The 24,361-nt window shown below is 34.8% G+C and overlaps 3 protein-coding genes, 1 long non-coding RNA gene and 1 pseudogene across 5 annotated transcripts; 2 read left to right on the top strand and 3 right to left on the bottom strand.

Annotated features, from left to right (window-relative positions):
* Positions 1–3,790: 3,790 nt before the first annotated feature.
* LOC132191670 (uncharacterized protein At5g01610) lies at positions 3,791–6,736 on the top strand. Its single transcript, XM_059606762.2, has 3 exons — positions 3,791–4,059; positions 5,823–5,877; positions 6,208–6,736. The coding sequence occupies exons 1-3, from the start codon at positions 3,973–3,975 to the stop codon at positions 6,576–6,578; spliced, it is 513 nt and encodes a 170-aa protein (XP_059462745.1). The 5' UTR covers positions 3,791–3,972; the 3' UTR covers positions 6,579–6,736.
* A 786-nt stretch (positions 6,737–7,522) lies between these two features.
* LOC132191840 (uncharacterized) lies at positions 7,523–10,087 on the bottom strand. Its single transcript, XM_059606954.2, has 2 exons — positions 9,198–10,087; positions 7,523–8,130 (listed from the first exon to the last, which is right to left on the bottom strand). The coding sequence occupies exons 1-2, from the start codon at positions 9,969–9,971 to the stop codon at positions 7,924–7,926; spliced, it is 981 nt and encodes a 326-aa protein (XP_059462937.2). The 5' UTR covers positions 9,972–10,087; the 3' UTR covers positions 7,523–7,923.
* A 4,083-nt stretch (positions 10,088–14,170) lies between these two features.
* LOC132191862 (ferritin-3, chloroplastic) lies at positions 14,171–17,626 on the top strand. Of its 2 annotated transcripts, XM_059606977.2 has the most exons (9): positions 14,171–14,593; positions 15,552–15,635; positions 15,723–15,783; positions 15,915–16,002; positions 16,543–16,604; positions 16,755–16,820; positions 17,164–17,227; positions 17,333–17,390; positions 17,495–17,626. In XM_059606977.2, the coding sequence occupies exons 1-8, from the start codon at positions 14,247–14,249 to the stop codon at positions 17,383–17,385; spliced, it is 825 nt and encodes a 274-aa protein (XP_059462960.2). In that variant the 5' UTR covers positions 14,171–14,246; the 3' UTR covers positions 17,386–17,390; positions 17,495–17,626. The 2 variants fall into 2 exon arrangements, with proteins under 2 accessions (XP_059462960.2, XP_059462959.2); XM_059606976.2 differs by having other exon boundaries at positions 17,333–17,626.
* On the bottom strand, positions 17,562–18,513 carry LOC132191863 (uncharacterized). Its single transcript, XR_009441303.2, has 2 exons — positions 18,158–18,513; positions 17,562–18,050 (listed from the first exon to the last, which is right to left on the bottom strand). It is a non-coding gene; the product is annotated as an uncharacterized LOC132191863 (long non-coding RNA).
* Positions 18,514–21,267: 2,754 nt separating this feature from the next.
* LOC148583516 (uncharacterized) lies at positions 21,268–23,187 on the bottom strand (annotated as a pseudogene).
* Between the last annotated feature and the right edge of the window lie 1,174 nt (positions 23,188–24,361).

Genomic DNA, 24,361 nt, shown 5'->3' with positions numbered 1-24,361 from the left:
GTAATTTACGCAGTTGATTAGGGTTCTGATCACAAAGACCAATTTGAAGGAAGACAAATTGGACCAATTCCCTTTTCCCAGATTTCTTTTACTTTTTTTATTTTATCCTCTACTAGGCCAACTAGGCCGAGTAATGCCGGCAACATATTTTTATCTCGCCGACCTGATTTTTAAAATTATTATTAAATATGAAAATAATTATTATTAAATTTTAATTTAATAATAATTTTAAAAGTCATACTTATTTATTACACATATTTTATATAAACTAATGTAATACGTTTTAAATTAATGATATGCTATGTTAGTTGGTGTAAAACGAGCATAAAGAGTAACGTTATTCTTTTCTGTTTTGTCTTTAATAAAAATTGATTTGCACTGCCGCATTAATATGATAAGATATTGATATTCTCACCGCAATTTGTTTGAAAATTATAGTAAAAATTGTAGTACCTAAATAATTTATAATGAGTAATACTACACCTATAATCATTTTATAATTCGTTGACAAGTGTTAGCATTTGATTGGAGCAACATCAGTCATTACCAAAAAAATAAAAATTATAATACCACACAATCATATGTTAACAACTTGTAAAGTAATTATACATTTAATTCATATAACACAACCATATTAATTGGAAAACAATTCGAATTTCTTTATCTGCACATGACTCTTCTCTTCTTTAAAGTGAGCCCCTTTTCTGGTCCAAGCATCAGGGGGCCAAAACTTGACCCTTGGGCACGTGATACCACGTGCTTGATTCATGCTAGTGGGTCTCTGGTCCTGGGCCTACTCTCACCTGACTCTTCAGCTGGGAGCCGTCGAGAAATCTTCTTGCCTGAGTTTTTTTTGTTTTTTGTTTTTGTTTTTGTTTTTTTTCCTTTTTTTGGGTAAATCACTTGTCTTTTATAGTGTCGTGTCCTTGAAACTTCACCTACTTTATTTCATCTTAGATTGATTGTTTTTGGGCACTAAAGAACAGCTTGATTGATATCACCAGCTTCTATCCACTTGACAATTAAACATTTGTGCCCATCTTCCACTTGACATTTAAAAAAAAAAAAAAAAGCTATAACAATGGTCCTCATTGTAAAAAAAAATTAAATATTGTTTGATGTATATCTTTCGCGAATATGATTTTGATTCTTGGTCCCTAAAGGGTAGCTCAATCGGCTGTGAACCCCGTCTCATGAAGCGGAGGTCACTAATTCGAATTCTCTTCCTCTGGACATGTCAACAAAAAAAAAGATTTTGATTCTTGAATTAAATGTTAATAATTATATATTATATGCAAGAGGTGTATAATTAATACTATTTTAAAACCAACTTCAAAGTCTTCTAATTATCAAGCCTCAAAGAATCATACTACTTGCCCACATGCCTGCAGGCTGCTGGGATTATTAATACCAATATTTTTTTTAGTCTCTTTTTAGCTTATAATTTTATCAAGACTGTTTCTTGTTGATAAAACTAAAAAAATACCAACAACTAAATAAAAAAAATATAAAAAATTTTAATTAAAATAATCGCCAATTGCTCTATTGTCGAGTGAGATTATAAGATTATTTATGAAACCAAACTAAATCAAAGCTTAATTATATGAAAATGATCCTACCTGATAAGATGAGGAGAAGCAACGTGGGAATCATTTCGGTTTGGGAAGACAATAACATGGGGGAAATTAAAAAGACGTGCATCTTTGAATCCGATGCTAAACTTTCTCAGGATTGTGATTGGCAAGTGTCATTTTCATGCAAAGGAAAATTAATAAAGTGGTAAATCAGTAATTAAGGAAATTGCTCGTTAATTATGTCATCCTAGAGAGAAAAGCACATACAAATTAAGGTTAAGTATACCTTTGTCTTTTAGATATTCAAATCCAAGCATATATAGTACACAATTCAATGCATTGAACCAAGAAAGCATATATGGCTGCATGGCTTTATAAGAAACTCAAAGGTTAAAGAAGAGAGTAGAATATGTATGGTGATGCTGCAGAACCAAGCATGCGTTCCCTATATGCATTGACAATATTATGTTTTTGCATAAAACAACAACAGAACAAGAGTCATCTCTCTCTCTCTCTCTCTCTCTCTCTCTCTATCTATATATATATATATATATATATATATATGAACAGATGTGTTTCTTACACTTCTTAATTTTTTATTGTTGGGGAACCTACCCCCTTTCGGTTTTAGTTTGGCTTACTCTTTCTTTCTTTTAGATTACATCTCGCTTGTACCATTTCTTTATTCAATTAAAAAAATAAAAAAATAACAGATGTATTCATTTTCAGGTGTGGCTAAGATTATAAAACCTGAACAAGAGTCATGTGGATATACAATTGACCTCTTAATAAATTGCATGTGCAGATGTAGCCCCTCAGCCAAGATGTTTTAACGGGTCTAATTGTTAGTGTTAACTTCTTTTTTAATTCGAGGAAGTGTTTAATCACTTTCAAAAACTGGGGCGCTATTTGTCAAAACTCTAAACAATATGGACCAGTTTTGCGGGTTTTTTTTTTTTTTTTTTTGGGTTCTAATCTACATATATGCTTAATAGTTTTTTCTCTAATTTTTCTGGGTAATATTTTGTTACGATACCCAAGTGTTCCACGTGGTTCAAGGACTAAGGTACAAGCTTAACCATGCTTATATAAACTTTTGGACATTATTCCCTTACAACTTTGCAACTCAATTTTCAGGGATGGGTTCTACTTGATGCTTATATCATTTGGTATAAAAACTAACCACCCATATCAAGTATGGAATCAAATAAGTTGCGACTTTTATATGTTTCAAACTTTGAATATCTCTGTATTGGATAATTCACACTTTTCTATATTCATATATAGAAGTTGTGATTGAATGCCTTTTATTCCATGACATTAGCTTTTGGAACCATTTTGTCACGAATATGAAATGAGTCATTATGTATATTTCCGTCAATAAAGTGGCACTTGTTAGTGCCATTAGCATTTTTGTCACATCAAATTCAAATTTTAAAAATTTAAAATAATTAAAATATAAAAAATAAAAAGGGTAAATGAAAATCTTAACAAAAACACAAATTCAAAAAATATTGATGAGGTACTAATTGACCTCACTTTATTGGACGAAACACATGGGGATGGACCAATTTCTTTTTTGTTGACATGTCCACACAACAAGAAGCGGAGAGGAGATTCAAACTAGTCACCTCCGTTTATAAAGCGTGATTCTCAGCCGATTAAGATATTTCTTAAAGACCGAATGACCCATTTCAAATCCACTACAAAGTTAAACAATTAAACTCAATTTTTTAAATTTCAGAAAATGATCATAAAAAAGTATATTTACTCATAAGTTTATTATACATTTACAAAAAAAAAAAAAAAAAAAAAAAAGAAAAAGTAGAAGCTAAGTTTTACTCAGAGAGACAAATGTTGATACAATGAAAAAAAGTTAAAAAAAAAAAAGATTAAAAAAAAACAACAAAAAAGTTTTTACTTTTGTTTATTTATCTATTTTTGTAAAGTCAACAAATAGACTGATGAGTGATAATGATAGAGCAGTCGGATTGAAATTTAAATATTAGATTTTTTAGGATAATTTCAAGATAATTTTTTTTTTAAAAAAAATGTTATTCATTATTATAAGTAATTCATTAAAAAAAAAGAAAAAAAAAATACTCTAAATAATAAACAGTGAAACGATATAATCGAGAGTTAAATCCTCACAACCACTCTGAAATCCCTAAATTCGTAAATTCCTAACCTACAAAGTCCAAAAAATAAAAAATATAATATTGACATTAGAAATCTCTGATTGGCTCAGACGAAGAAAATGAGCGGTGAGTATTTCTGACTAGTCGCGGAGGAAAAACGAGACGCCCTCCTCCTTCACGACAGAGTTCTCTCTCCTTCAGCTCTTCTCGCAGAGAGAGAGAGAGAGAGATCAGAGTAATCCTTGGGCTCAATCAACGGCATGGATCAGATACTGAACAAGGTCGGCTCGTACTGGTTCAGCAATAAGGCTAACAAGGAGCTCAAATCCGCCGGCGAGGATATCAGCGTGCTCTCTCTCTCTCTCTCTATTAATCTCAGAATGAAATTGTTTCGTTGTATTGATTAATGTCTGTTATCATTTATGAAAACGTTAAGCTGTCATCAAATTAGGGTTCTTATGATTTCGGTTTAGGAAAATGGATGTTCAGGGTTGGATCAATAATTGATTTGTTTAATTGATAATTATGGATTTAAATCGGATCGAATAGTAATTAAATTAATGTAATTCGTAAATCAATTTATTTATCACACTGAAACGGACATATTTACTTCCTTTTTTTTTTCCTGGGTAAGTGCTGTTTACATTTAATTTTTGTCGATGCAACTCGTCGATTATTATATTTTAGTCCCGTATCTTCATAAATAGCTAGATTTCTTGTATTTTTAGAATTCTAAACTCCATTGTGCTTAGTGGGAATGAGGGTGCAGTGTATTGGATGAGGCATTGATTATGGGATTGTGATCCCTAGCAATTTTCTGCCCAAATGTGACATAGCTCACATAGGACTTCTACCTTTCGGAGCAGGTGGCCGGACACTTCAAAATTTATTTGAGTAGGTGGGTCCCATATAGACTCTCTTACAACAATTTGGGCAAAAAATTGCTGGAGATCCTTATCCTTGATCTTGTTGCTCACCGTAGGGGTTTGCAAGTTTGTGTTTTAATTTATGTGATAGTTAGGAGCTCGGAGTCTTGGAGTGTCTTATTTGGTTGCTAAATATGCTTCAACTTTTTGTATAGCTTAATAAAGTTTCAAATTTAGGTGATCGATGTGGGACTGAAATGAAGTGAATGATCAACCATAATTTTGCCATTTCCTTTCTTGTTTTAGGGTTAAATGTGAAAAATGCATTCTGATTAGTGCCTGGACAATCTGCTCGCATGCCATAGGCTGATGCAGGTCCTAGGCAGGGAAAGTAGAAAGCTAGTCACGTTGTTGCATCCATGTGCTTAGGAATGTGAAAGTTTTTATTTTCATGTAGATGAATACAACTTCTGCATTTCTATTTATGAAAATAATGCTGGATGTGATCAGTTCTTGTTTGACTAAATAATAATAATAATAAAAAAATTGACGAGTGAATCAGTTTGTGGCTTTAATAGCATAAGAAGTAGTTAAGATAGTAGAAGAGGACTGTAGTACACTAAACAGGAGAAGGAAAAGTACATTAGCTTCCATCAACCGTGTTGGAGCCTGAAAATTTCTATCTTTAAAATGTGATCTAATTGATATGCACTTATGTCCAAGTTCTAGTTAAAGACATTTTCATTTCCATGCCAACTTTTTTGACTATATTACCCTCTGCTGAAAAAAAGTAATTAGGGGAGATTAAGCTTTATCCACATGTGATTTGGGTCGAGTTCAAATTGCCAACCCTTGGTTTAAGAAGTTATATTTTACGGTGTGAGGTTGAGTTGTATTTGCTTTTGGTTCACAAGTTTAATGTTATGTATTCATGCTGTAAGGAGGTTGCTATTATGTTTTATGGTCTTTTATTATTAGGCATGTGTTTACGCATCCAAATTTATTAAAGGATGTGACCTTAATTATGTGGGTAAGTGTTATATTTGAAATCACTAGTTGGCGACTTAAACTCGACCAAAACCACATATGGATGAAATAATTTACCCAAAAATTTGTTTACATATATCAATAGTGTATCTGAAGATATGGCCATGCACATCTAGCCTCCTACTTTTGCACTTTACTGTTGATGCTTGATAAATTTGACATGTAATTCTTGCTTACATTTTTTCCACTGTAATCAGTCATTGTCAACCAGTATCGAAGGTGGAGCCAAATGGTTGGTTAATAAACTCAAAGGTTTGTGTTTTTAACATATTGTTTTACTTTTTCGATATTATTTTGCATGTGAAAGATTTTTTTGTTTTTTCATTTCTTAATCCATAAATATATTCTTTGAAATCACCAGCGGGTTGGGGGGTATTTATAGACTCAAAACCAGATTCTCTTTCTTGGGAATTGTAACAAGTTTAGATCCTCAAAGATGAAAAAAGTGTGATCTGACATTGATGTTGTTCCATAGGTCAGATTTAGGAAATACAAGAATAAGTTCTTCGCTTTTGATAACAGAATATTTGATTCCTATTGTATACACCGAGTCCAACAGTATAATCAATGTTTTGTGTGCAGGGAAAATGCAAAAGCCATTGCCAGATCTGCTAAAGGAGTATGACATGGCAGCGGGGATCTTCCCACGTGATGCCACCAACTATGAGTTCAATGAAGAGACAGGAAAGCTCACAGTCTTCATACCGGCAGTTTGTGAAGTGGGCTACAAGGACTCATCTGTCTTGCGTTTCACCACCACTGTTACTGGGTATCTGGAGAAAGGAAAGCTAGTTGACGTAGAGGGGATAAAGACAAAGGTGATGATATGGGTAAAAGTGACTTGTATCTCATCCGATGGATCAAAGTTGCATTTCACAGCTGGGATGAAGAAAACCAGGAGTAGAGAGGCTTATGAGGTTCTTAGAGATGGTGTAACTGTAGATAAGTTCTAAAGCTGGGCGCTTGTGAGATAATATGTGTTTATAAGCTGTAACTCATCTTTTAATGCTTCGATCCGTTTGCTTGCCTCTTCCATTATTGACTAATGTAAGGACGAAGACCGATTGAATGATTTAATCAAATTTTAAATATTTCTAGAAAATTTATTTTAGATTGTAGAATTGCCCCTCTTTGGACAATGAAGACAAACAGGCCATTGGTGGTAAAGTAATGTTAAGGATAATCTTTTTACCTTTTTAATTATTAATTAAATAGATTGAGTTGTGATTGATTTATGTACTTTTATACTCAGGTCTCCATGCGACTTGAATCCGATACGTAAACACAAATTGTGGAAAGAGACTATTCTTTCACTTGGCTTTTATTATTTTCAGTTGTTGAATGTCTTCAAAGAAAATGAGGTTTCAAATCTTTAACAGATGGGCTCTAGGATTAGAGAGGTTAAAAATGATGAATTGTAACTGTTATCCTTTCAAGCTGCGGATGAGGGTATGATTCCCAACCCGCTTATATCTCTATATTACCCATATTAGTTTATTCTGCACAGAGCTTTTATATTTAACATATAGCTTGAATAATATATTTTATTAGACTTTAATTTTATAATTATAAAAGCTAGATAAAGTTTTTCTTTAAATTGGGTTGGAGGAATATCCTTTAACCTAACTAGCCTATAAAATTTAAAACTATTTATCCAAAAGAAAAAAAGTTGAAATTTCAAAAAGTAATAAACCGTTGGATTTTAATGACGAAACTGCAAATTTTAAAGGGTTCCTAAATAATATAATTCTAAAACTCTAGTCGTAAAAACTGTTGTAGTTAAAAAATATTATTTTTTTAAAAAATTTTAAATTGCATTTATTATATTTTTAAATTGACCCCTACAATAGTAAATTTCACTAGTCAACAATTAATTGTAATCACAAAATGCCAAGTAGAAGTGAAGGAAAATGATAAGATTTATGGACCTAATATGACCCAACAATATGTCAACCTCCAAAATTAACGTTTCATTGGGGCAATTGTTTAGAACTTCCACAGACCCATGGAAAACAGAGCAAGAGAGAGGAAATACAACAGCCATTATAATTCCCACCTAATTAACGATATATTATGAAAAGTATTTGATCTGAGCACACCAGTACTCTGCATCATATTATATATAAATCCCAATCCTTTCCCTGTGAAATACCAGCACCACTAATATGGACAATGGCTGGGTTCGTGTAACTCAAATGTTGTAGGCTGCAGTCACAGCAGAGCAATTTCTTTACCAGTTGGCTGCCTAATGGGGCTGCTTGCTGATGATGTAAAGAGAGATTTTTGTGGCCCCATTAGTTAAACTGAAGAGTTGGTGCCACTGAGCTGTTGAAAAAGGGTTTTTGATGCTTCATAGGTAGACCAGCAGATTGCAGCAGCAGGTGCATGGAAGAGTATCCTGGGTATCCATCCTCTTACAAGCCCACGATATCCATCCTTTCTCACGATGCTTTGGATAACGGCCCCAATCGAACTGCTGGAAAATCTGTCACAACCACACACGCCCTGTGCAATCACAAGAGAAACCTTCAGATCATACAATAATGGCATGATATATATACATCTCAAATCTTATTAAAAAAAAAAATTCCGCAAACTAACATGCTAGTCTCTGCAGATTAAATGCTATTGAACCCTCCCCGTTCGTAGAGCGAGAGAGAGCAATTGAATTGGGTTGGCTCAAACTAAGGGATGATAATTCTTGTTTATGTTTTGGATTCTGAGTCGTGTTGAGGTATAAACATAAGACTATATAAGTCAATTATAACCCAATTCATTTAATTAAATTGGTCAGATTCTTAAATTTTAAAAAGCTAGTTTTATGTTAGGTTCGTCAATCGTTTTAAAAATTGATAGTCCTATTGCGTGTTTGGGTTCAGGTCATGTGAAAGTATAGGTATAAAACTATATGCGTTAATCCTAATCTGATCTATTTAATTAAAATGGTCAGATTTCAAAACCCTAACCTGCTTCACACCTACTTCACATAAACTCTAAGTCTAACTCTCATTCCCCACATGCCAGAACTGGAAAGCTGTACATTAAGTAGGCACAGATCACCACCGTGTGTGAGTGATTCAGTAGCAAAGGGTAGGTGTTGAGTAAGTTATGTGGGGGCATCGTTGATTATTTCAAGATTATTGCTACCTACGGCCTGATGCAACTGGCATTTCAATGGGACTAAGATCGAGCTATAACTGAAACTACTTAAAAGAGCACTTGTCGCCTTTTTATTGTTCTTCAAAACATTAATTCTCTGATAAGTAGGGGTTATTATGATGAGAGTTAGCGCCTACCACCCCTTTCCATCTATGCTATGGATGGAGATTTACAACATATTTTTTAACAAACCGTTGTAAATTGCTGAGAACCCAATCCACTAACAGTAAAAACTTAGTACATCATATTAAACATGACCACTTAAGAAAGTGAATTTGAATAGAATAATTTTATTTTTTTTAAAAAAAATGGTGAATTTTGATCGTCGCACGTGAGACTGAGGGAACCAAAACCTAAGATGTGCTTGACAGGTTGTACTAGAATTTGAGGACGTGGACATGTAGGCAGTATACCTGGCACTGCAACTGAGTTTTGACAACATCGAGTGGGGTTGTCACCGCAGCAGCCAGAGCCCCAGCAACAGCTCCAGCGGTGGCATGAACAATCAACTTCTCATCATCCCCAACAGTTTCCGGCGAAATCTCCATCAACCCTCTCTTCGCCGCCTCATAGGTCGCGAAATGAACCGCCGTGAAAGGCGCATTCATCACCACCGTAGTCCGATACGACGCGTAGAAAGCTCCGATTCCCTCCTCCATCAGCACCCTCTTCACGCAGTCACTCACACCCTTGTAAGGACTACTCTTCAGCTGCAATCTCTGCTTCACCACATCCATCGGCGTTATCACGGCATCGCTTGCCACCGTGGCGAAAACCCCCGAAACGGCGTGTGCAGCCGAGTTATTCGGATTCCCACCCGAAAAGGCCTCTTTGCAGAACTCATAGACCGAAAAGTACACGGCATGGGCGGGTCCTGCGCCGAGCCCCATTGCCCCAATACCGCGATAGAGTCCAGCAGGGCCTTCGAACTTCAAAATGGAACCGAGGGCCTGCCGGACACCGACCCGTTCGATAGCGCAAGATCCACCGATGGCCTGCATTCGGGTTTTCAGAGTATCGACAGGAAACATTGCCATGTGCTCAACGGACCCGGCCACGGACCCGGCAATCATGTACTGCCAGAACTCGAGGCCATCGTGGGTCGGAGGCGGCGATACCGATATTTCGGTGTGGAATTCCGGGGATTTCGACACGCCTCGGAATTTCGGGGAGGCGTCTGTGGCCATGGTAGTGGGTGGTAGTGCAGAGTGCAGAGTGCAGAGTGGTATATATTGGTGTTGGGATTTAAAAGAGTGAATAATTGGGGTTTGGGAATCGCTTTCGGATTGAGTTGAAATGGGTGTATGTTGTCTCTATACACGAATTATTGTGGAAGAGTTTTAGAGATTTGGAGCAGTGGAGGGTATAGAGCTTTCATTCTTTTTGTTTTGGTTTCTATTTTAAAATTAATAATAAAAGAGAATTAGAGGAAGATCTAGCTCACAACACATTTGAAATAATTTCATTTAATTTAGTTTGGAGTAAAATTTTATCCGATTCATATTTGCCTTTCAAAAGGGTTCTTGATGGTTACTAGTTATTACTTTGGTGTAATTGTTTAAGGACAGAAATTTCCTCCAAACTAGTTTGAAAGAAATATTCTCAAACTCATTTAAAATAGTGACAAATGTCTATAAACATTTAAAACACACATTAAATTCTTAATATCATTAATAGCAGTTTACTAACTCCAGACTGATTTGGAGAAAATTTCTATCCATCTTTTAATTGTAACCTAACCAAAAAGAACTAGCATCAAACATTTGTTGATGAAGGCAAATATTTTTTTCTTTTTATAGTGGATTTGTGAGTAATGTTACAAATCCCTTTTGTGTCCCTTCAACAATGATATAGCTCTCAAAATCACGATTGGGCTTATGATTGATCATTATTAAATGTTGATCAAATTATAATTTTAAGAGCTATATCATTCTTGGAGGAACACAAAAAGAACTTATAAAATTACTGATGGATTTGTATTAATTTGTCACATGTTTCAACATATATTGAATTGAATGGTACAAACGGACTTTAGAGTTTAAGGTTTTATTAGAACACCAACCAATTTGTACATGTAAAAGAAGAAAAATGATAAGTAATGAAGCGTACGGAAGGAAATCAATAAAGTTTTTGGAGTATGAAGGTAGAAAAAAATGCTTAGAGATATAGTTTTGAGCAAGGGCCAAAAGCTTTTTTTTTTACCTTATTGTGAGTTACCTTTAATAATACGTAGCCTATATGCAACTATGGTCCTTAGATTTTACCCAGCCCACATTCGCCTTGATTGAAGCCCTTCTTACCCTTATAATTAGGGGTGTATCACAAATCGTGTCCAATACATCAACTCTAATGTCCGTTTAGTACTATAATAACTTGAAAATTGATACATTAATTGTGCTTAAGGAGTGAACCTACTAGCCCATTACCCAACAAAGATCTTTAAGGAAATCACAAATTTGACCCGAGAAATGCAATATATATATATAGATATATATATATATACACACACTACTAACCTATGTATGTGTATGATATGATGACACTTGGGGGCAACTAGCTAGCTATTTAGGTTCTAGTTGCAGCCAAACAATAGTTTAGCTTATTATTATCGTTTAAACTGAAGCCAATTGATCCATAGGGTATGAAATAGGAAGGCCGTGTGGTATCCACGAACCCCCATATGGGCCATAGCGCATGAGTTTCGTTCTATCACCATCACCTTCGTCTTAGCCACTCAGCAACGATCGACGAAAGCAATAATATCTGAATCTGAGGATATTGCCTTCTCAACATCATGTGGTCATCAACGCATGGTGTCCACGAGCCCTATCAAAGGAGCATCTTATTATTATTTGTTTTTCTGCTCTCAAAAAGAGCTAGTTTCGACATGATAAAAGAGAGATAGAGATTGTTGCTTGCCTTATATATATATATATATCATTGAAAGTCATTGACAATGAGCTGCACTACTGTCCTCATCTAAAACTAGAGGCTTCTCCATCACCCTTTGCTTCAAGCCTTCATGTCCAACAAAACCCCAACTCTATCTTCCCTATCTTGGCCAAGGGGTAGATTCCTTGCGTAATTGGTTTGACTATCCTGTTAGTGATATTTTTTCTTCAGAGTTTCGATTAAATAGATTTGAGCACGGTTGGATTGATTGACGGGCCACCTGTCACACAAGAAAACGGCCACCCGTCACGAGCCGGCGGGATTAATCAAGCCGGTAATGTATTCACAGAGAAAAAATAGAATAGACTCTTATAGTCTTATGTGAATTGGGGATTATCACTTTCGTTTTCTAATAGACCCCTTGTCTTATTGCCACCTGATGAGTTTGTAAGCTTCTAGGCTTTAGGCCTTTCACATAAAATTTATAGTAATGAGAAAACTAATGTTTATCTTTAGAACACATGATTAAAAAAGAATCACATGATCAAAAGAAAATTTTTATTTTAATAAATTGAATTAGAAGAATGCATGTGATTATCATAAAATGTCTCATCAAATGTGTATGATAAAATGTCTCATTAAGTAATTGTTGAAAAATAATCTCACATTGCTTGTGGACAAGACCTTAGTAATTTAACATATTATCAGAGCCAAATATCTTGAGATTGATTCCGTCAAATCACCCACATTTAAATTAAATATTCTACGTGTTGAATCTCATTCATTAAAAGGAAGTTTAAGCTCACACGTGAGGAGAAGTGTTAAACTAATGATTAAGTGATTGAATTTACCTCTTCCTATAAGTTTAAACTTTTGGAATAACTGGTAATTTAATATGGTATCAGAGTCTACCACAGGACGAGTGAGTGACAAGGACCAGGAAAAATACCGGCCTCCACGTGAGGGAGGATGTTGAGAAATAATTTCACATTGCCTGTGGACAAGACCTTGGATATGTTTATAAAGAATGAGCAATTATCTATTGTAGAATCGATTTTATGAGATTAGTTAGGCTTACAAATTTCTTCAGTAGTAACTATACAACTGTTTTGTTTTTTCTTTTTTTAATATTTTTTGGGATTGTTTTGCTTTACTTTTTTCTATTTTAATTTCGCAAAATATTTTACTGTGCTAACAACAAACCCCATGCCAGTATGAGAAAAATCAAAGCTGCCTTGCCTTGTAATTCCGGGAATAATAAATCTTTTCATTTCAATTTTACAATTAATATTTTGTTTTGTTATATATATATATAATCACAATATTTAAATTTATGACGTGACAACATCTTTATTATGCATGGAACATGAAATGAATCCTCTTCCTTGTAATTTTTTGTTTTGGGCAATTTGGGCGGGTTTACTTGGCCCGGCTTGGGCCCAATTATTTCCCATTTTTTGGTGGGTTGGCAAATAAATTGCCCAATTTTCACGAGCTCTCTAGAAAAAAAGGACCAGGAAAACTTTCAAGAGAAGGCAACGGCGCCGAGAATGTCTGCTTCATGATGTATCTATCGATATGTTAGTCCTACAAAAGACAACAAATTAATGTTCTAGTCCAAGCTTTGCTGGCAGATTGTGATGTATCAAGACCAAAACAAATGTATATATAAATAGTAAATTTATATATTTCTCTTTTATATCACATTTCAAGGTAATTCTTTTATGGCATTTTAAAAAATTATTAATTATATATTTTAAATTATAGCGATATAATATATAAATTTTAGAAAAATAAATATATTTTAGAGATAATGAATATTAAGATAATAAAATTTAAATTATTTAATTAAAAAATGATGGGTGAGAGTTTTAAAAGAGAAATACTAGGTGTTTTTCTAGTGTTTTTCTGGTATCCTCCCAACTGTGATATGGTTTTTAAAATTATCCATTATTATTATTGACTTTAATCTATTGGTGATTAAAAAATACCAAAAAAACACTAGAAGAACACCTAGCGTTTTTCGTTTTAAAACTCAACCATTTGAGTTATGTGAAAAAAAATTCAAACTATTTTATAATCACTCATAATCAACCATTGAGTTTAGCTATATTATAATAATCACTCTAAATATTTTATAAATATATGTTATATTATATTATATAAATGTTAACTCTTTTCATCTTTTTATTAACAAATTCAAACTAGTGGACCGAGTCAAAAATTGCCTAATATTTGCCTGACTTTGGGGAAGTTGAGATTGCAACGTGGACAGAATATTTCGTAAGATTCCACGAGTAAAGGATAAGGCCACGGGCTTTCCACACGCCCTTACACGTGTTCCAACTATAACAATCCACGAGTATATTGATCCGACGGTCCCAAAAAACCCCGTCCATCTTAGAAGACTTGTGGTGGTCCCCCACCACGCTATTTATATGTGTATACCCGCAGATTGATCACTTCAACTACCCTTTCTTCATCATAATCTTCTTCTTCTTCTTCACCTTCAGCTTCCAATCTCTCTGTTTTTTTTTGAAATTCCCCATTTTCTGGGATATATATTAACAATGTCTCTCAGACCCATTTCAATTTCAGCCTTTTCTCTCTCACCCATGAAAGGGGAGAGTCATAGCCATGGAAGCCCATTTCTGTTCTCAACCGCCCTGTCATCTTCTTCTATCTTGAAATATGCTTTCTCTTCCAATATTTCTCTGAGATTTAGGCAAAGGAGTGGTGGGAAACTCATTGTTTCTGCATCAAACGAGATTGTTGGGACACCTCTAACGGGAGTGTTGTTTCAGCCATTTGAAGAGCTCAAGAACGATGCTTTTCTTGTCCCTGTCTCCCCCCAGGTTTCGATTGCTCGGCAGAGGTACTCGAAGGAGTGTGAAGCGGCGATTAATGAGCAGATCAAGTGCGTAATTTTTTCTTTCTTTTTGTTCCTTATTTTCAGAATATTAATTAATTAATTAATTAAACCATTAATTAATTGACTCTATAATTTATTTCATTTAGGAGAATATTTCACATGTGAGAATGTTAATATATTATTTAATTCAACATATATTTTTGAATGTCTTTTCATATACTATATAAATTTCAAAGCCTAAGACAATAAATTTAAGTGAGGCTTTTTCATATTTAAATATCATTAAACAACATTTATTTTAATTTTACAATATATATTTTTTATTTAAATTACACTGTTCATCTTTCTTATTTGTTTGTCTTGAAATACAAAGTAACAAAAAAAAAAGAAGAAGTTATATTAAAGTTTTGACTTTATGAGGTAATTAATATTGTTTTTATCATTAATTAAAAAATTGCTAATCTTAGGGGGTTTCAATTTCTCAAGGGGCCTTTTAATATTATTTTTTAAGAGCTTTTATTTCTTAAAGAGGCCTTATACCTTTGGAACCTTAAGCGACCCTTGGTTTGGAGAAATTTTTTTTCAACCCATTTAAAATAGTGTTAAGTGTTTATAAACATTTAAAACGTTAGTCTAAATTAGTAAACTGCTATTAATGACTTTAATAATTTAATGTGAGTTTTAAATGTTTATAGACACTTGGCACTATTTTAAATGAAGGATATTTTCTCCGAACTGGTTTGGAGGCCTAATTTTTTAGCCACCCTCTCCCAAATCCTTGTCAAAAGATTTGACTAGATATTAATAATTTAATACTAATCATTAACATGTACTATCTTAACTTTAAGAGTTTAAATTAATGAATTTAGACCAACAATATTATACTAATCATTAATTATTATTATTATTATTATTATTATTATTCCAACATTTCTTTATCATTAGTACTTCTTGTATAAAAATTCACTCTTTTTACTCACGTCTTGTGTTCCTTTTGTCACAGTGTGGAATACAATGTGTCTTATGTGTACCATGCCATGTTTGCCTACTTCGACAGGGACAATATTGCCCTCAAGGGCCTCGCCAAGTAACCTCACAACAAAACATGTACCCCATCTTATGCCTTTTTTGTACAATCCTATGAATTAATGTATGGTCTTCTTGCAATCTGCAGGTTCTTCAAGGAGTCAAGTGAAGAAGAAAGAGAGCATGCTGAAAAGCTGATGAAATATCAGGTTTTTCTTTTTTAATCAAATTTCTTATTCCCTCTTTGATTCCCTCATCATCAAGATAAATGTTTGTTTGTTTGTTTTAATGTAATACTGCCTTTTGCTGGAATATCTAATAGTACTCTAATTATAATTAGAACATACGTGGAGGAAAAGTAACACTACACTCTATAATAATGCCCCCATCAGAGTTCGAGCATGCAGAGAAGGGAGATGCATTGTATGGTAAGTTTCCCCATCACCTCTCCATGTTGTCTTGCCAGAAACTCTGTGATCTTGACAATATACAACTTTGATTAGCGTATTAATTAAATGATTAAATTATTCCTTCTATAATTTACCTTCTTAAATGTTTCACGTGTTAAGGAGAAGTTTAAGTGCATATGTGAGAGTGTTAGCATATTAATTAGATGATTAAATTCATTATTTCTTATTAGCTTTTGTTCTAGGATGAGTGATGATTTAACGAGTAGATCATCATGCAGATAGATGTGTAAGAAATGTGGTTTTAGTTGGTTTTGACAGTCCAATTTGAGTGACAATTGATCAAATTGATCAATTACCAAAAAGAAAAACGAATACATGTGGGAGTCCAACCTTTTCTGTAATCTCTTCTTTCATTTCCTAGAGAATTTGCCAAATCAGCTAATTTTTTCATTGTTTGTTCAACTTTCTACTGCATTGTGGTGTTGAGCTGTGTTTATATTCTGAGCAGTAATTTACTCATTCCAATAACTTTGGTGGCCCTCTTGGTTCTTGGTTCAGCTATGGAAGTAGCATTGTCTTTGGAGAAGTTAACGAACGAGAAGCTTCTGAGGTTGCACAGCGTAATACATCTTCACTTTTTCTAATTTCTCAATCATGTTAATACCCCTGGCTAATGTTTACTCTTGGTTTTTGAGTCAGCTTTTAATCAAAATTGTTTACACTTGTTCTTCCTACGGAATATATTCACTCGGTTCTTTGATTAACAACAGGTGGCAGACTGTAACAACGATCCCCAAATGACGGAATTCATTGAGAGGGAGTTTCTATCAGAGCAGGTGAACCTTCAGTTCATCTTTTTCTTCTTAGCATGGAAGCAAATAAGATTGTTTAAATGGTGATTTAGGAACATGCATGTCCATTAGAACAAGAAAACACAAAAAATCCTATCTTTGACATGTCTCTCTGGTTTTTATTTTTTTCATAAATCCTGCCAATGAAAGGTTTGTGTCTTGTCATGTCCAATAAAAAAAAAGAACACACAACCAAAAGGAACAACAAAAAGGAAGGAAAGGCGTCTTATTTATATGCTAATGTTTTATTTTTTTTTATTATTTTTTTTTTTTATGGTGGGCTTATTTAGTGTGAATGAATGAATTAATTGACTTAGTTATTTTATAGGTTGAAGCCATTAAGAAGATATCTGAATATGTTGCTCAATTGAGGAGGGTTGGTAAAGGCCACGGTATGATTCAGATTTCAAAGACTACTTTCTCTAATCCTTTTCTTTTTAGTTTTCTTATTTCTTTTTTCTTTTTTGTGCTCTTATGTGTTGTTTGGTGACTTGCAGGAGTGTGGCACTTTGATCAGACCCTCCTCCATGAAGGTGATGCAGCATTTTGAAGAATTTAAGTGTTGTTTTTTTCCTTGGTTACAATATGCTTTTTGCTGCTGAAGTTCTGTTCTGGGATGAGTTTATTTGCATAAATATGTGTGATTATTATTTAGGTAAAGATGATTAGGGTGCAAAATCAGAGAGAATAAGAATTTGTTACAGCAGAAGACATGAAACTTATCAGTGACACACAAAGATCTCAGCTGTCTTGTATTAACATATTGGAATAAACTTATCCTTTGTCTGGTATTTTCAACCTACTGATAGGTTGTGTGGAGGGATTTGATGCCTAAGCATCTCTGTTGTGGAGGGATTTGATGCCTAAGCATCTCTGTTGGATCAATGGAAGTCCAAAGAAAATTACAGTCTATACTCAGAAGCTTATATTTACATAACAAAATGGTATGCTTTCCATGCCCTGCAATTTTCAAAGCGTAATGAAGTAAAAGACTTGCCTGTCAAGTTCACCGTCAGACCAATTCTCTGAAAACTAATAAAATGGTTCAAGTTGGCCGAAAACAAAATCTCCAATAAGAAGACCTCTTGCTTCTCCTGACAGGGCAGGCGTTTGCAGGGCAAGAAGAGTGAACCATCTCCCACATCACTCGTATGTCTGCATATTCCCCACAAGACTCCATGTCTTTGTAGAGACTCACAAGCCCTTGCCTATTCCCTGCCCATTATTTCCATGAGAGAGACGGATTAGGAAAATTCGACTTTGATACCAATTTAAATCACCCGTTATTTCAAAAGCTTAAGCCGATCATGTAAAAGTATTACCTTTGGCCTTGAGGCTGAGGTGTGAAGTAAGTTTCAGAAGTGAGTGCTTGAAGCCCTTGAAGCAGAGGAAGCCACTCCAGCTCTCCATCTTAACATGGTTGCTCCTCCTTATTCCCTCCATTATATATTTTCATTTTCACTGATATCTGTAACTTCCCTAACTAATAAACTAATGCTCAGAGCAAAACACCAAGCTGCATCCGACAAAGCACAAAACAACATGCCTAAAGACAGACAGCCTTCGTGTATTCGAATGACAGGACAAACAAACTGGTGGGTTTACAGTAGAGATGAAAGTGCTTATTAGGAGAAATGGACATTGAGTAGGAGAGGTCCTTTTGGACTTTGTCTTTCCCACTCATGCCTCCCACAAAAGATTCTCGTTTTCTAAGCACTCGGAGAAGGTAGGATGGGGCCCCTGGTCAAACGGTTGGTTGCTTTTTCTTTCAGTGCCTTGGTGTTTATCTGCACCTCTCTTGTCCATTCCCCACAAGATAATTGTAATCTTGTAAACTCACAGCCGTCTCAAAGGCTTAAACTGATAGAAAATGCACACGAAATATTTCTTTAAAATTGGAATTACGTCATTAATCAAATCAAAGAATGACAACTAGAGTATCTCGCTTTCAAAGCGTGCTTATTCTTTAGGCTGCCACTGCTAACAAGATGGTTGAAGCAGGTGCACTGCAACAGTTTTTTTGGTGTAATCTTCAACTGCCTCCCATGACATCTCACCAGCTCTGGCTTTTTAGGTTATCTCCGAATTTCGGAAGAGTTTCAGTGCACTTCACCAGCAGCTTTTTAGTTTTTAGATATGTAAGTAAGACCCACCTTAATTTGAAACCCATAACAGAATAGACACTTGTAAAATACATTGAACATATCCAAAAGATTAGAGACAATCTAAATCCACCAATGATGAAGACATTTTGAGATGATAGCGCAGATATAACTAGTGTTTTTCTTCCATACCCATTAAAAGAAGAAGCCTAACGCTTTTTCCTAGGTCGTTACATAGACAGTCACCAACACACCACCATGACAACATTCCCGACATCAAAACTTGTTGAAATGTACGTCTCCTGGGCATATGACATGACACCAGAATCAAAACAAGCCACCGGCCGGCCCTCCAGTTCATTTCTGATCCTTATCCAGTGAAACAGGTCTTGTTAATGGAAATGTTTTCACAAATTTTCCCTGGAGACCAACAGACATCTTTTTGAATTCTTGATCAAGAATTCAAAAAGTAAAGACTTCTGTAGGAGGAAATTTTGTTGGTTGCCCCCCAACTTTCCCAGATCACAGTGACGCGATAAACTGGTGAACATCTTCTCCTGATCCAGCATTCCATGTGAGAGTTTGTCTTTAGGATTTTGGCCAGAGTCATCAAAACAGAGAGTTGAACTGCAGATACCCATCAAAACAGAAACACAAGTCTACGTCCTATCAGTCCTAACCCTTCCCTTCAACAAGAACACGCTGTTACATCAAGATGGCAATGGATAAGGATCAATGGCAAGCATTCCGTGGATTTATGGGGTCCAGATGATGGCTCTGGAGCCTACAAGACACTATGAGAACCAACAAACAAAAAGCCAGTGTTCTCCTGATTCTAGGTTAAAAAATTTGGTATTTGTTTTGTGAATCTTTATTTTCTTTCATTTTGATCTTCTTATTATAGGTGAGATCCTCATTGTCTATCCAGGCATCCAGATTTATAGGAAGAGGGAAGAAACTTTCTAGTTTCTTGACACTAAAATCCTCTATTTCTATATCAACAAAAACATTAACAAATACAAAACACTTACAAATGTTTTGTATTTGTTAATGTTTCAGAACAAATGTTTCAGCCGGTGTTGGAGTTTAAGGCTCCAAAGACTATCGGTAATAAGTCTTTTTTACCAATCAAAGGCTTGGACTTTATGCAATATTGAGGTTCAAAATCTGCTGCACAGTGGAGCTATCAAACAAACGGTGAAGAAGAGTGATATTCCAACTTCTAGAGGCAAGAATGATAAGGTCCAGAAATCACCATATTCGGAGGGTAAATCAGGGCCGGATTAGCTAGGGGTTGGAACCCAAGGGATTATGACCTGAAGAGATAGCACTACAAGCACACTATTCCACAAAAATACCTTCTCACTTAAGTGAATTTACTTTTACATTATATCAATCACTTTTTATTACCATTCAAATAAAAAATCACTACAAAACAAACTTTTTTTTATGTTTTCATACCAAACATTATTACTTTTTTTTTTTACATTAATCAATTTTTGCTACAGTATCGAACCAAAACCCTTGAACAAACAAACCCTAAACCATTCATGCCATCAAGGCCCGGGGGTTTATTGGGGCCTAAAATATCTCGGGCTCTTCAGGAATGAAACCAAAGCAAGAAATTATCACTATCAGAGGTGATCGGTTCTAGAGCACTCAGTAAATCATTTTCAAAAACAGGGTTAGTGCTTGTGAAAAAGCTAACAAATGGGTGTGACATTGATCATGAAATTGGTGAACAAATGGGTGACAGAATAAATTTGGTTCATACGAATCAAGGGGTATACAAAATATGAGAGAAGGCAAATATCTGAAGCCACAAAAAGTGTAAATACCTAAACAATTAACAATAATTAACCAAGAATAAGACAAGTTCATGAATATCATTAAACAAAAATTAAATGATAGGCAACTGAGATAATATTAAACAAAAATTACTCATAAAATTCAGTCCAAGAAAAAATCTGGACCAAATATATAGCTACCCTAGCATATATTGCAAATTAAGATTATGGTTCTAAATGGACAAAACTATTCAAACTTATAAACATCTCTAGGCATAGAAAGCCTTTCTTGCCTACAAAATTAACAATAATTAACCCCTAAAAAAAAAAAAAAAAAATCCCAGTGTCTATCAAGTAGCAACTAAGCAGAAAGTAGGTTCACATCGAACACCTTTCTTTTTATAATCTAACAAAAACTACTACACGAGAATCAATCCCAATAAAAGTTCACAATTAAAAGCATCTCTATGCACAAAGCCTTTCTTGTATATAGAATTAACAATTATGAACTTAAAATAGTGGTGCCTTGTTGCTTGATTATGCTCATGGACGGTAGCGGTTGCGCTTATTGTGTCTATTACCCGATGGTGCTGGTGGGTGGTGATGATTGCGCTTATTGCCTGTTGATGCCGTTGGTGACAATGGTGGTGGTGGTGGTGGTGGTGACTCATTACCTTGTGTTGCTGGTCCAGGGAGTGACACAGGATTGAAAACTGACATAGATGCATCATTTGAAAAAATCTTGATAGCTACCCAGAAAGACTTAAAAAAAAAAAAAAAGAAATGTAATTACAAATATACCTATAATGACAATTATCTTATTTATTAATAATTAAGTCAACTATTTATACCTCAACTTGATTCAATCCCAACTCAACTGGCCCACATGTTTGTACTCTCAAAAGATTTACGGGATATATAACCATATACCAATTGGTCTCCCTTTCTCCAAGTACGTATCTATACATAGTACAATTCCCATATTCATATCCACCTTTAAAGATAGCCTGTGTTTCCTGAAATTCTTTCCAAAACATTTTAGTTCCTCCAATCTCTATGGCATTCTTTTCACTAGTTGGAGACTCTTCAGGCATCACAAAGTAGTACTTATCACAGAAACGACGGTCCAAAATTTGGAGTCTCCTTCTGACCTCATCTATATCAACTATCAAGCGGCAATTCGCTTCGATTGTGTAATTGGTGAACAAATGGATGAGGAAATAAATTTTGTTCATGACAAGCCAAAGGGTATAAAAAATCTCGAAGAAGACTAATATCTTGAGGAACGTACATACCTAAAAAAAAAAAAAAAAAAGAACAATAATTAACTAAAAATAGGACAAGTTCATGGATGCGAAACAAAAATCCAATAAAAAGCGACCAAGATGAAACTAAACAAAAATTATTCCATAAAATGAAGCCATAGAAAAAATCCAGACCATGTAAACAACTACCCAAGCAAATTTAGATTATTGTTCTAACAAAAACTCCTAAATGGAAAAGTCTATTCAAACTTATAAGCATCTCCATGCACAAAGCCTTTCATGCCTACAAAATCAACAGTAATTAATCCAATATATATATATACATCAAAAGATGGCAACTAAACAAAATGTAGGTGCAAACCAAACATCTTTGTTTCTAAAATCTAACCAAAACTACAGCGTAATTGTTGCTATGAAGCAACACAGGAACTTACAAGCCAACAATGCAGTGGTGCCTTATTACCTGATAATGCTGATCATGGTGGTGGCAATATTGATAGGGGCGCCCGGATGAAAAGGTTATCTGCCCATATTGGAGAAATCTTGATAGCTTTCCACCGCAACTATATAAAGACAGAATTAAATTTAATTACAAATATACCCATAATGAACAATTATCTGATTTATTAATAATTAACTCAAACTATTTATACCTCAACTTGATGCAATCCCAATTCAACCGGACCACATTTCAGCACTTCCTGTGGATCTACGTGATATATAGTCATATACCAACAGCTGGGACTTCCACCATTATGTACACGTACGTAGTAGCCCTCCCATATGCATATCCCGATTCACAAATATCCCATTCGTCACTTAAGTTCCTCCAATATGTTTTTTCTCCTAGGAATGATCTCGTATTCTCAATACCGACTAGAGGCCCTTCTAGCATCACAAAGTAGTGCTTGTTCTGGTCCGAAGTTTGGAAACTACTTTCCATCATATCCATATTGATGAGAAATTTTGCTTTTATCATGTAATTTGTGAACAAATGGATGAGGAAATAAATTTGGTTCGCGACGAACCAATAGGTATACAAAATCTCGGAGAAGACAAACATCTGAAGGCTCAAAGTGTACATACCTAAAAAATTAACAATAATTAACGAAGAATAAGACATGTTGGATATCATTAAAAATAAAAAATAAATTAAATGATAAGCAACTAAGACAAAATTAAGCAAAAATTACTCCATAAAATTCAGCCCTAAAAAAAAATCCGGACCATATATATAGCTGCCCTAGCATATATTGCAAATTTAGATTATGTTTCTAACCAAAAACCTAAATAGACAAGTCTATTCAAACATATAAGCATCCCTAGGCAAAAAGCCTTTCATGCCTACAAAATTAACAATAATTAACCAAAAATAAAAAGTCTCAATGAACAGCAACTAAACAAAAATGTTGTGCATGAAATATATTTTAAATTTCTCTCATCGGTGCATTGTTAGTTTTCGATTTATGTTATTTTATTACTAATTATAAATTATATATGTTTTATAGGTAATGAAGGCTTAATCTGTTAATGGGCTTTATCCAAGGCATAAGAGTGGGGCTCTAACTCGAGTGGGCCGAACCCAACCCAAACTAGAAGCCAATTGGATGTGGTTAAACCTAATCAAGCAAGGAAAACAGCCAACCAGAATTTCATGGAGGCCCCCGTACTTGGAGTTTTTCCACATTCTAGAACGGATTTAAGATATTATTCGCAAAGCAAAATTGGATAAAAAGAAAACCTGAAATGATTCGGATGAAAAGCCCTGGACTTTGCAGACGGTGCCCCACGCCCAGGTGTTTTTGTCTTGTTCCCACAGTAGCTCGGAGCTTGATGTGAATAGCAGCAACGCAGTGTCAACCAAACTTAGATCTGGAAGCACCAGATCCCACCCAATCACCAAAACTACAAACCAAACAAAATTCAAATTAAGGTGGCGCCGGTGACGAGTGCGCCTAGAGAAACGCTAGACAACGGTCGTGGGCTTCGGTCTTCACTGCGAGGTAAGAGTGGAAGGCGAAGGTGAAAGTGAAAGTGAGAGAGAGGGACAGGGAGGGAACACATTTTGAAAGGCTCAAATTGATTGAGCGGCTGGGCGGGGTTTTTTTTTTTTCTTAAAATTTTTGAGTTTTTATTTTTAATGATAAAAATATAATGTAGCAAAAAATCAAATTTAGTCATTAATAAGTTTTCGGGTCATTTTAATTTTGTCTCTAATTTTTCAATTTTAAAAATTAGGTCCTTAGGTTTTTTTTTTTTTCTTTATTTCAAGGGGTTATTTCACTTACCCCTGGATGGCTTACGGCCACCCCATAGGGGTTACGGGGTGGCCAAGGGTGGCAGCGACACTACTGGCCACCCTTCATTTTTTT

This window comes from Corylus avellana, chromosome 10, assembly GCF_965113065.1.
Source record: "Corylus avellana chromosome 10, dhCorAvel1.hap1.2, whole genome shotgun sequence".
NCBI classification, from domain to species: domain Eukaryota; kingdom Viridiplantae; phylum Streptophyta; class Magnoliopsida; order Fagales; family Betulaceae; genus Corylus; species Corylus avellana.
The sequence above is the reverse complement of the archived record's forward strand: the minus strand, read 5'-3'. Positions and strand labels throughout refer to the sequence as shown.

What these genes read in the sequence shown, in the direction of transcription:
- LOC132191840 (XM_059606954.2), bottom strand. Translation starts at nt 9,971, where the DNA reads ATGGCCACAGACGCCTCCCCGAAATTCCGAGGCGTGTCGAAATCCCCG. An exon ending in AAACTCAGTTGCAGTGCCAG is followed by an intron (nt 8,131 to 9,197) that starts GTATACTGCCTA and finishes GTGATTGCACAG; the next exon opens with GGCGTGTGTGGTTGTGACAG.
- LOC132191670 (XM_059606762.2), top strand. Translation starts at nt 3,973, where the DNA reads ATGGATCAGATACTGAACAAGGTCGGCTCGTACTGGTTCAGCAATAAG. An exon ending in CCGCCGGCGAGGATATCAGC is followed by an intron (nt 4,060 to 5,822) that starts GTGCTCTCTCTC and finishes CACTGTAATCAG; the next exon opens with TCATTGTCAACCAGTATCGA. An exon ending in GTTGGTTAATAAACTCAAAG is followed by an intron (nt 5,878 to 6,207) that starts GTTTGTGTTTTT and finishes TTTTGTGTGCAG; the next exon opens with GGAAAATGCAAAAGCCATTG.
- LOC132191862 (XM_059606977.2), top strand. Translation starts at nt 14,247, where the DNA reads ATGTCTCTCAGACCCATTTCAATTTCAGCCTTTTCTCTCTCACCCATG. An exon ending in AGCTTCTGAGGTTGCACAGC is followed by an intron (nt 16,605 to 16,754) that starts GTAATACATCTT and finishes GATTAACAACAG; the next exon opens with GTGGCAGACTGTAACAACGA. An exon ending in GAGGGTTGGTAAAGGCCACG is followed by an intron (nt 17,228 to 17,332) that starts GTATGATTCAGA and finishes GGTGACTTGCAG; the next exon opens with GAGTGTGGCACTTTGATCAG.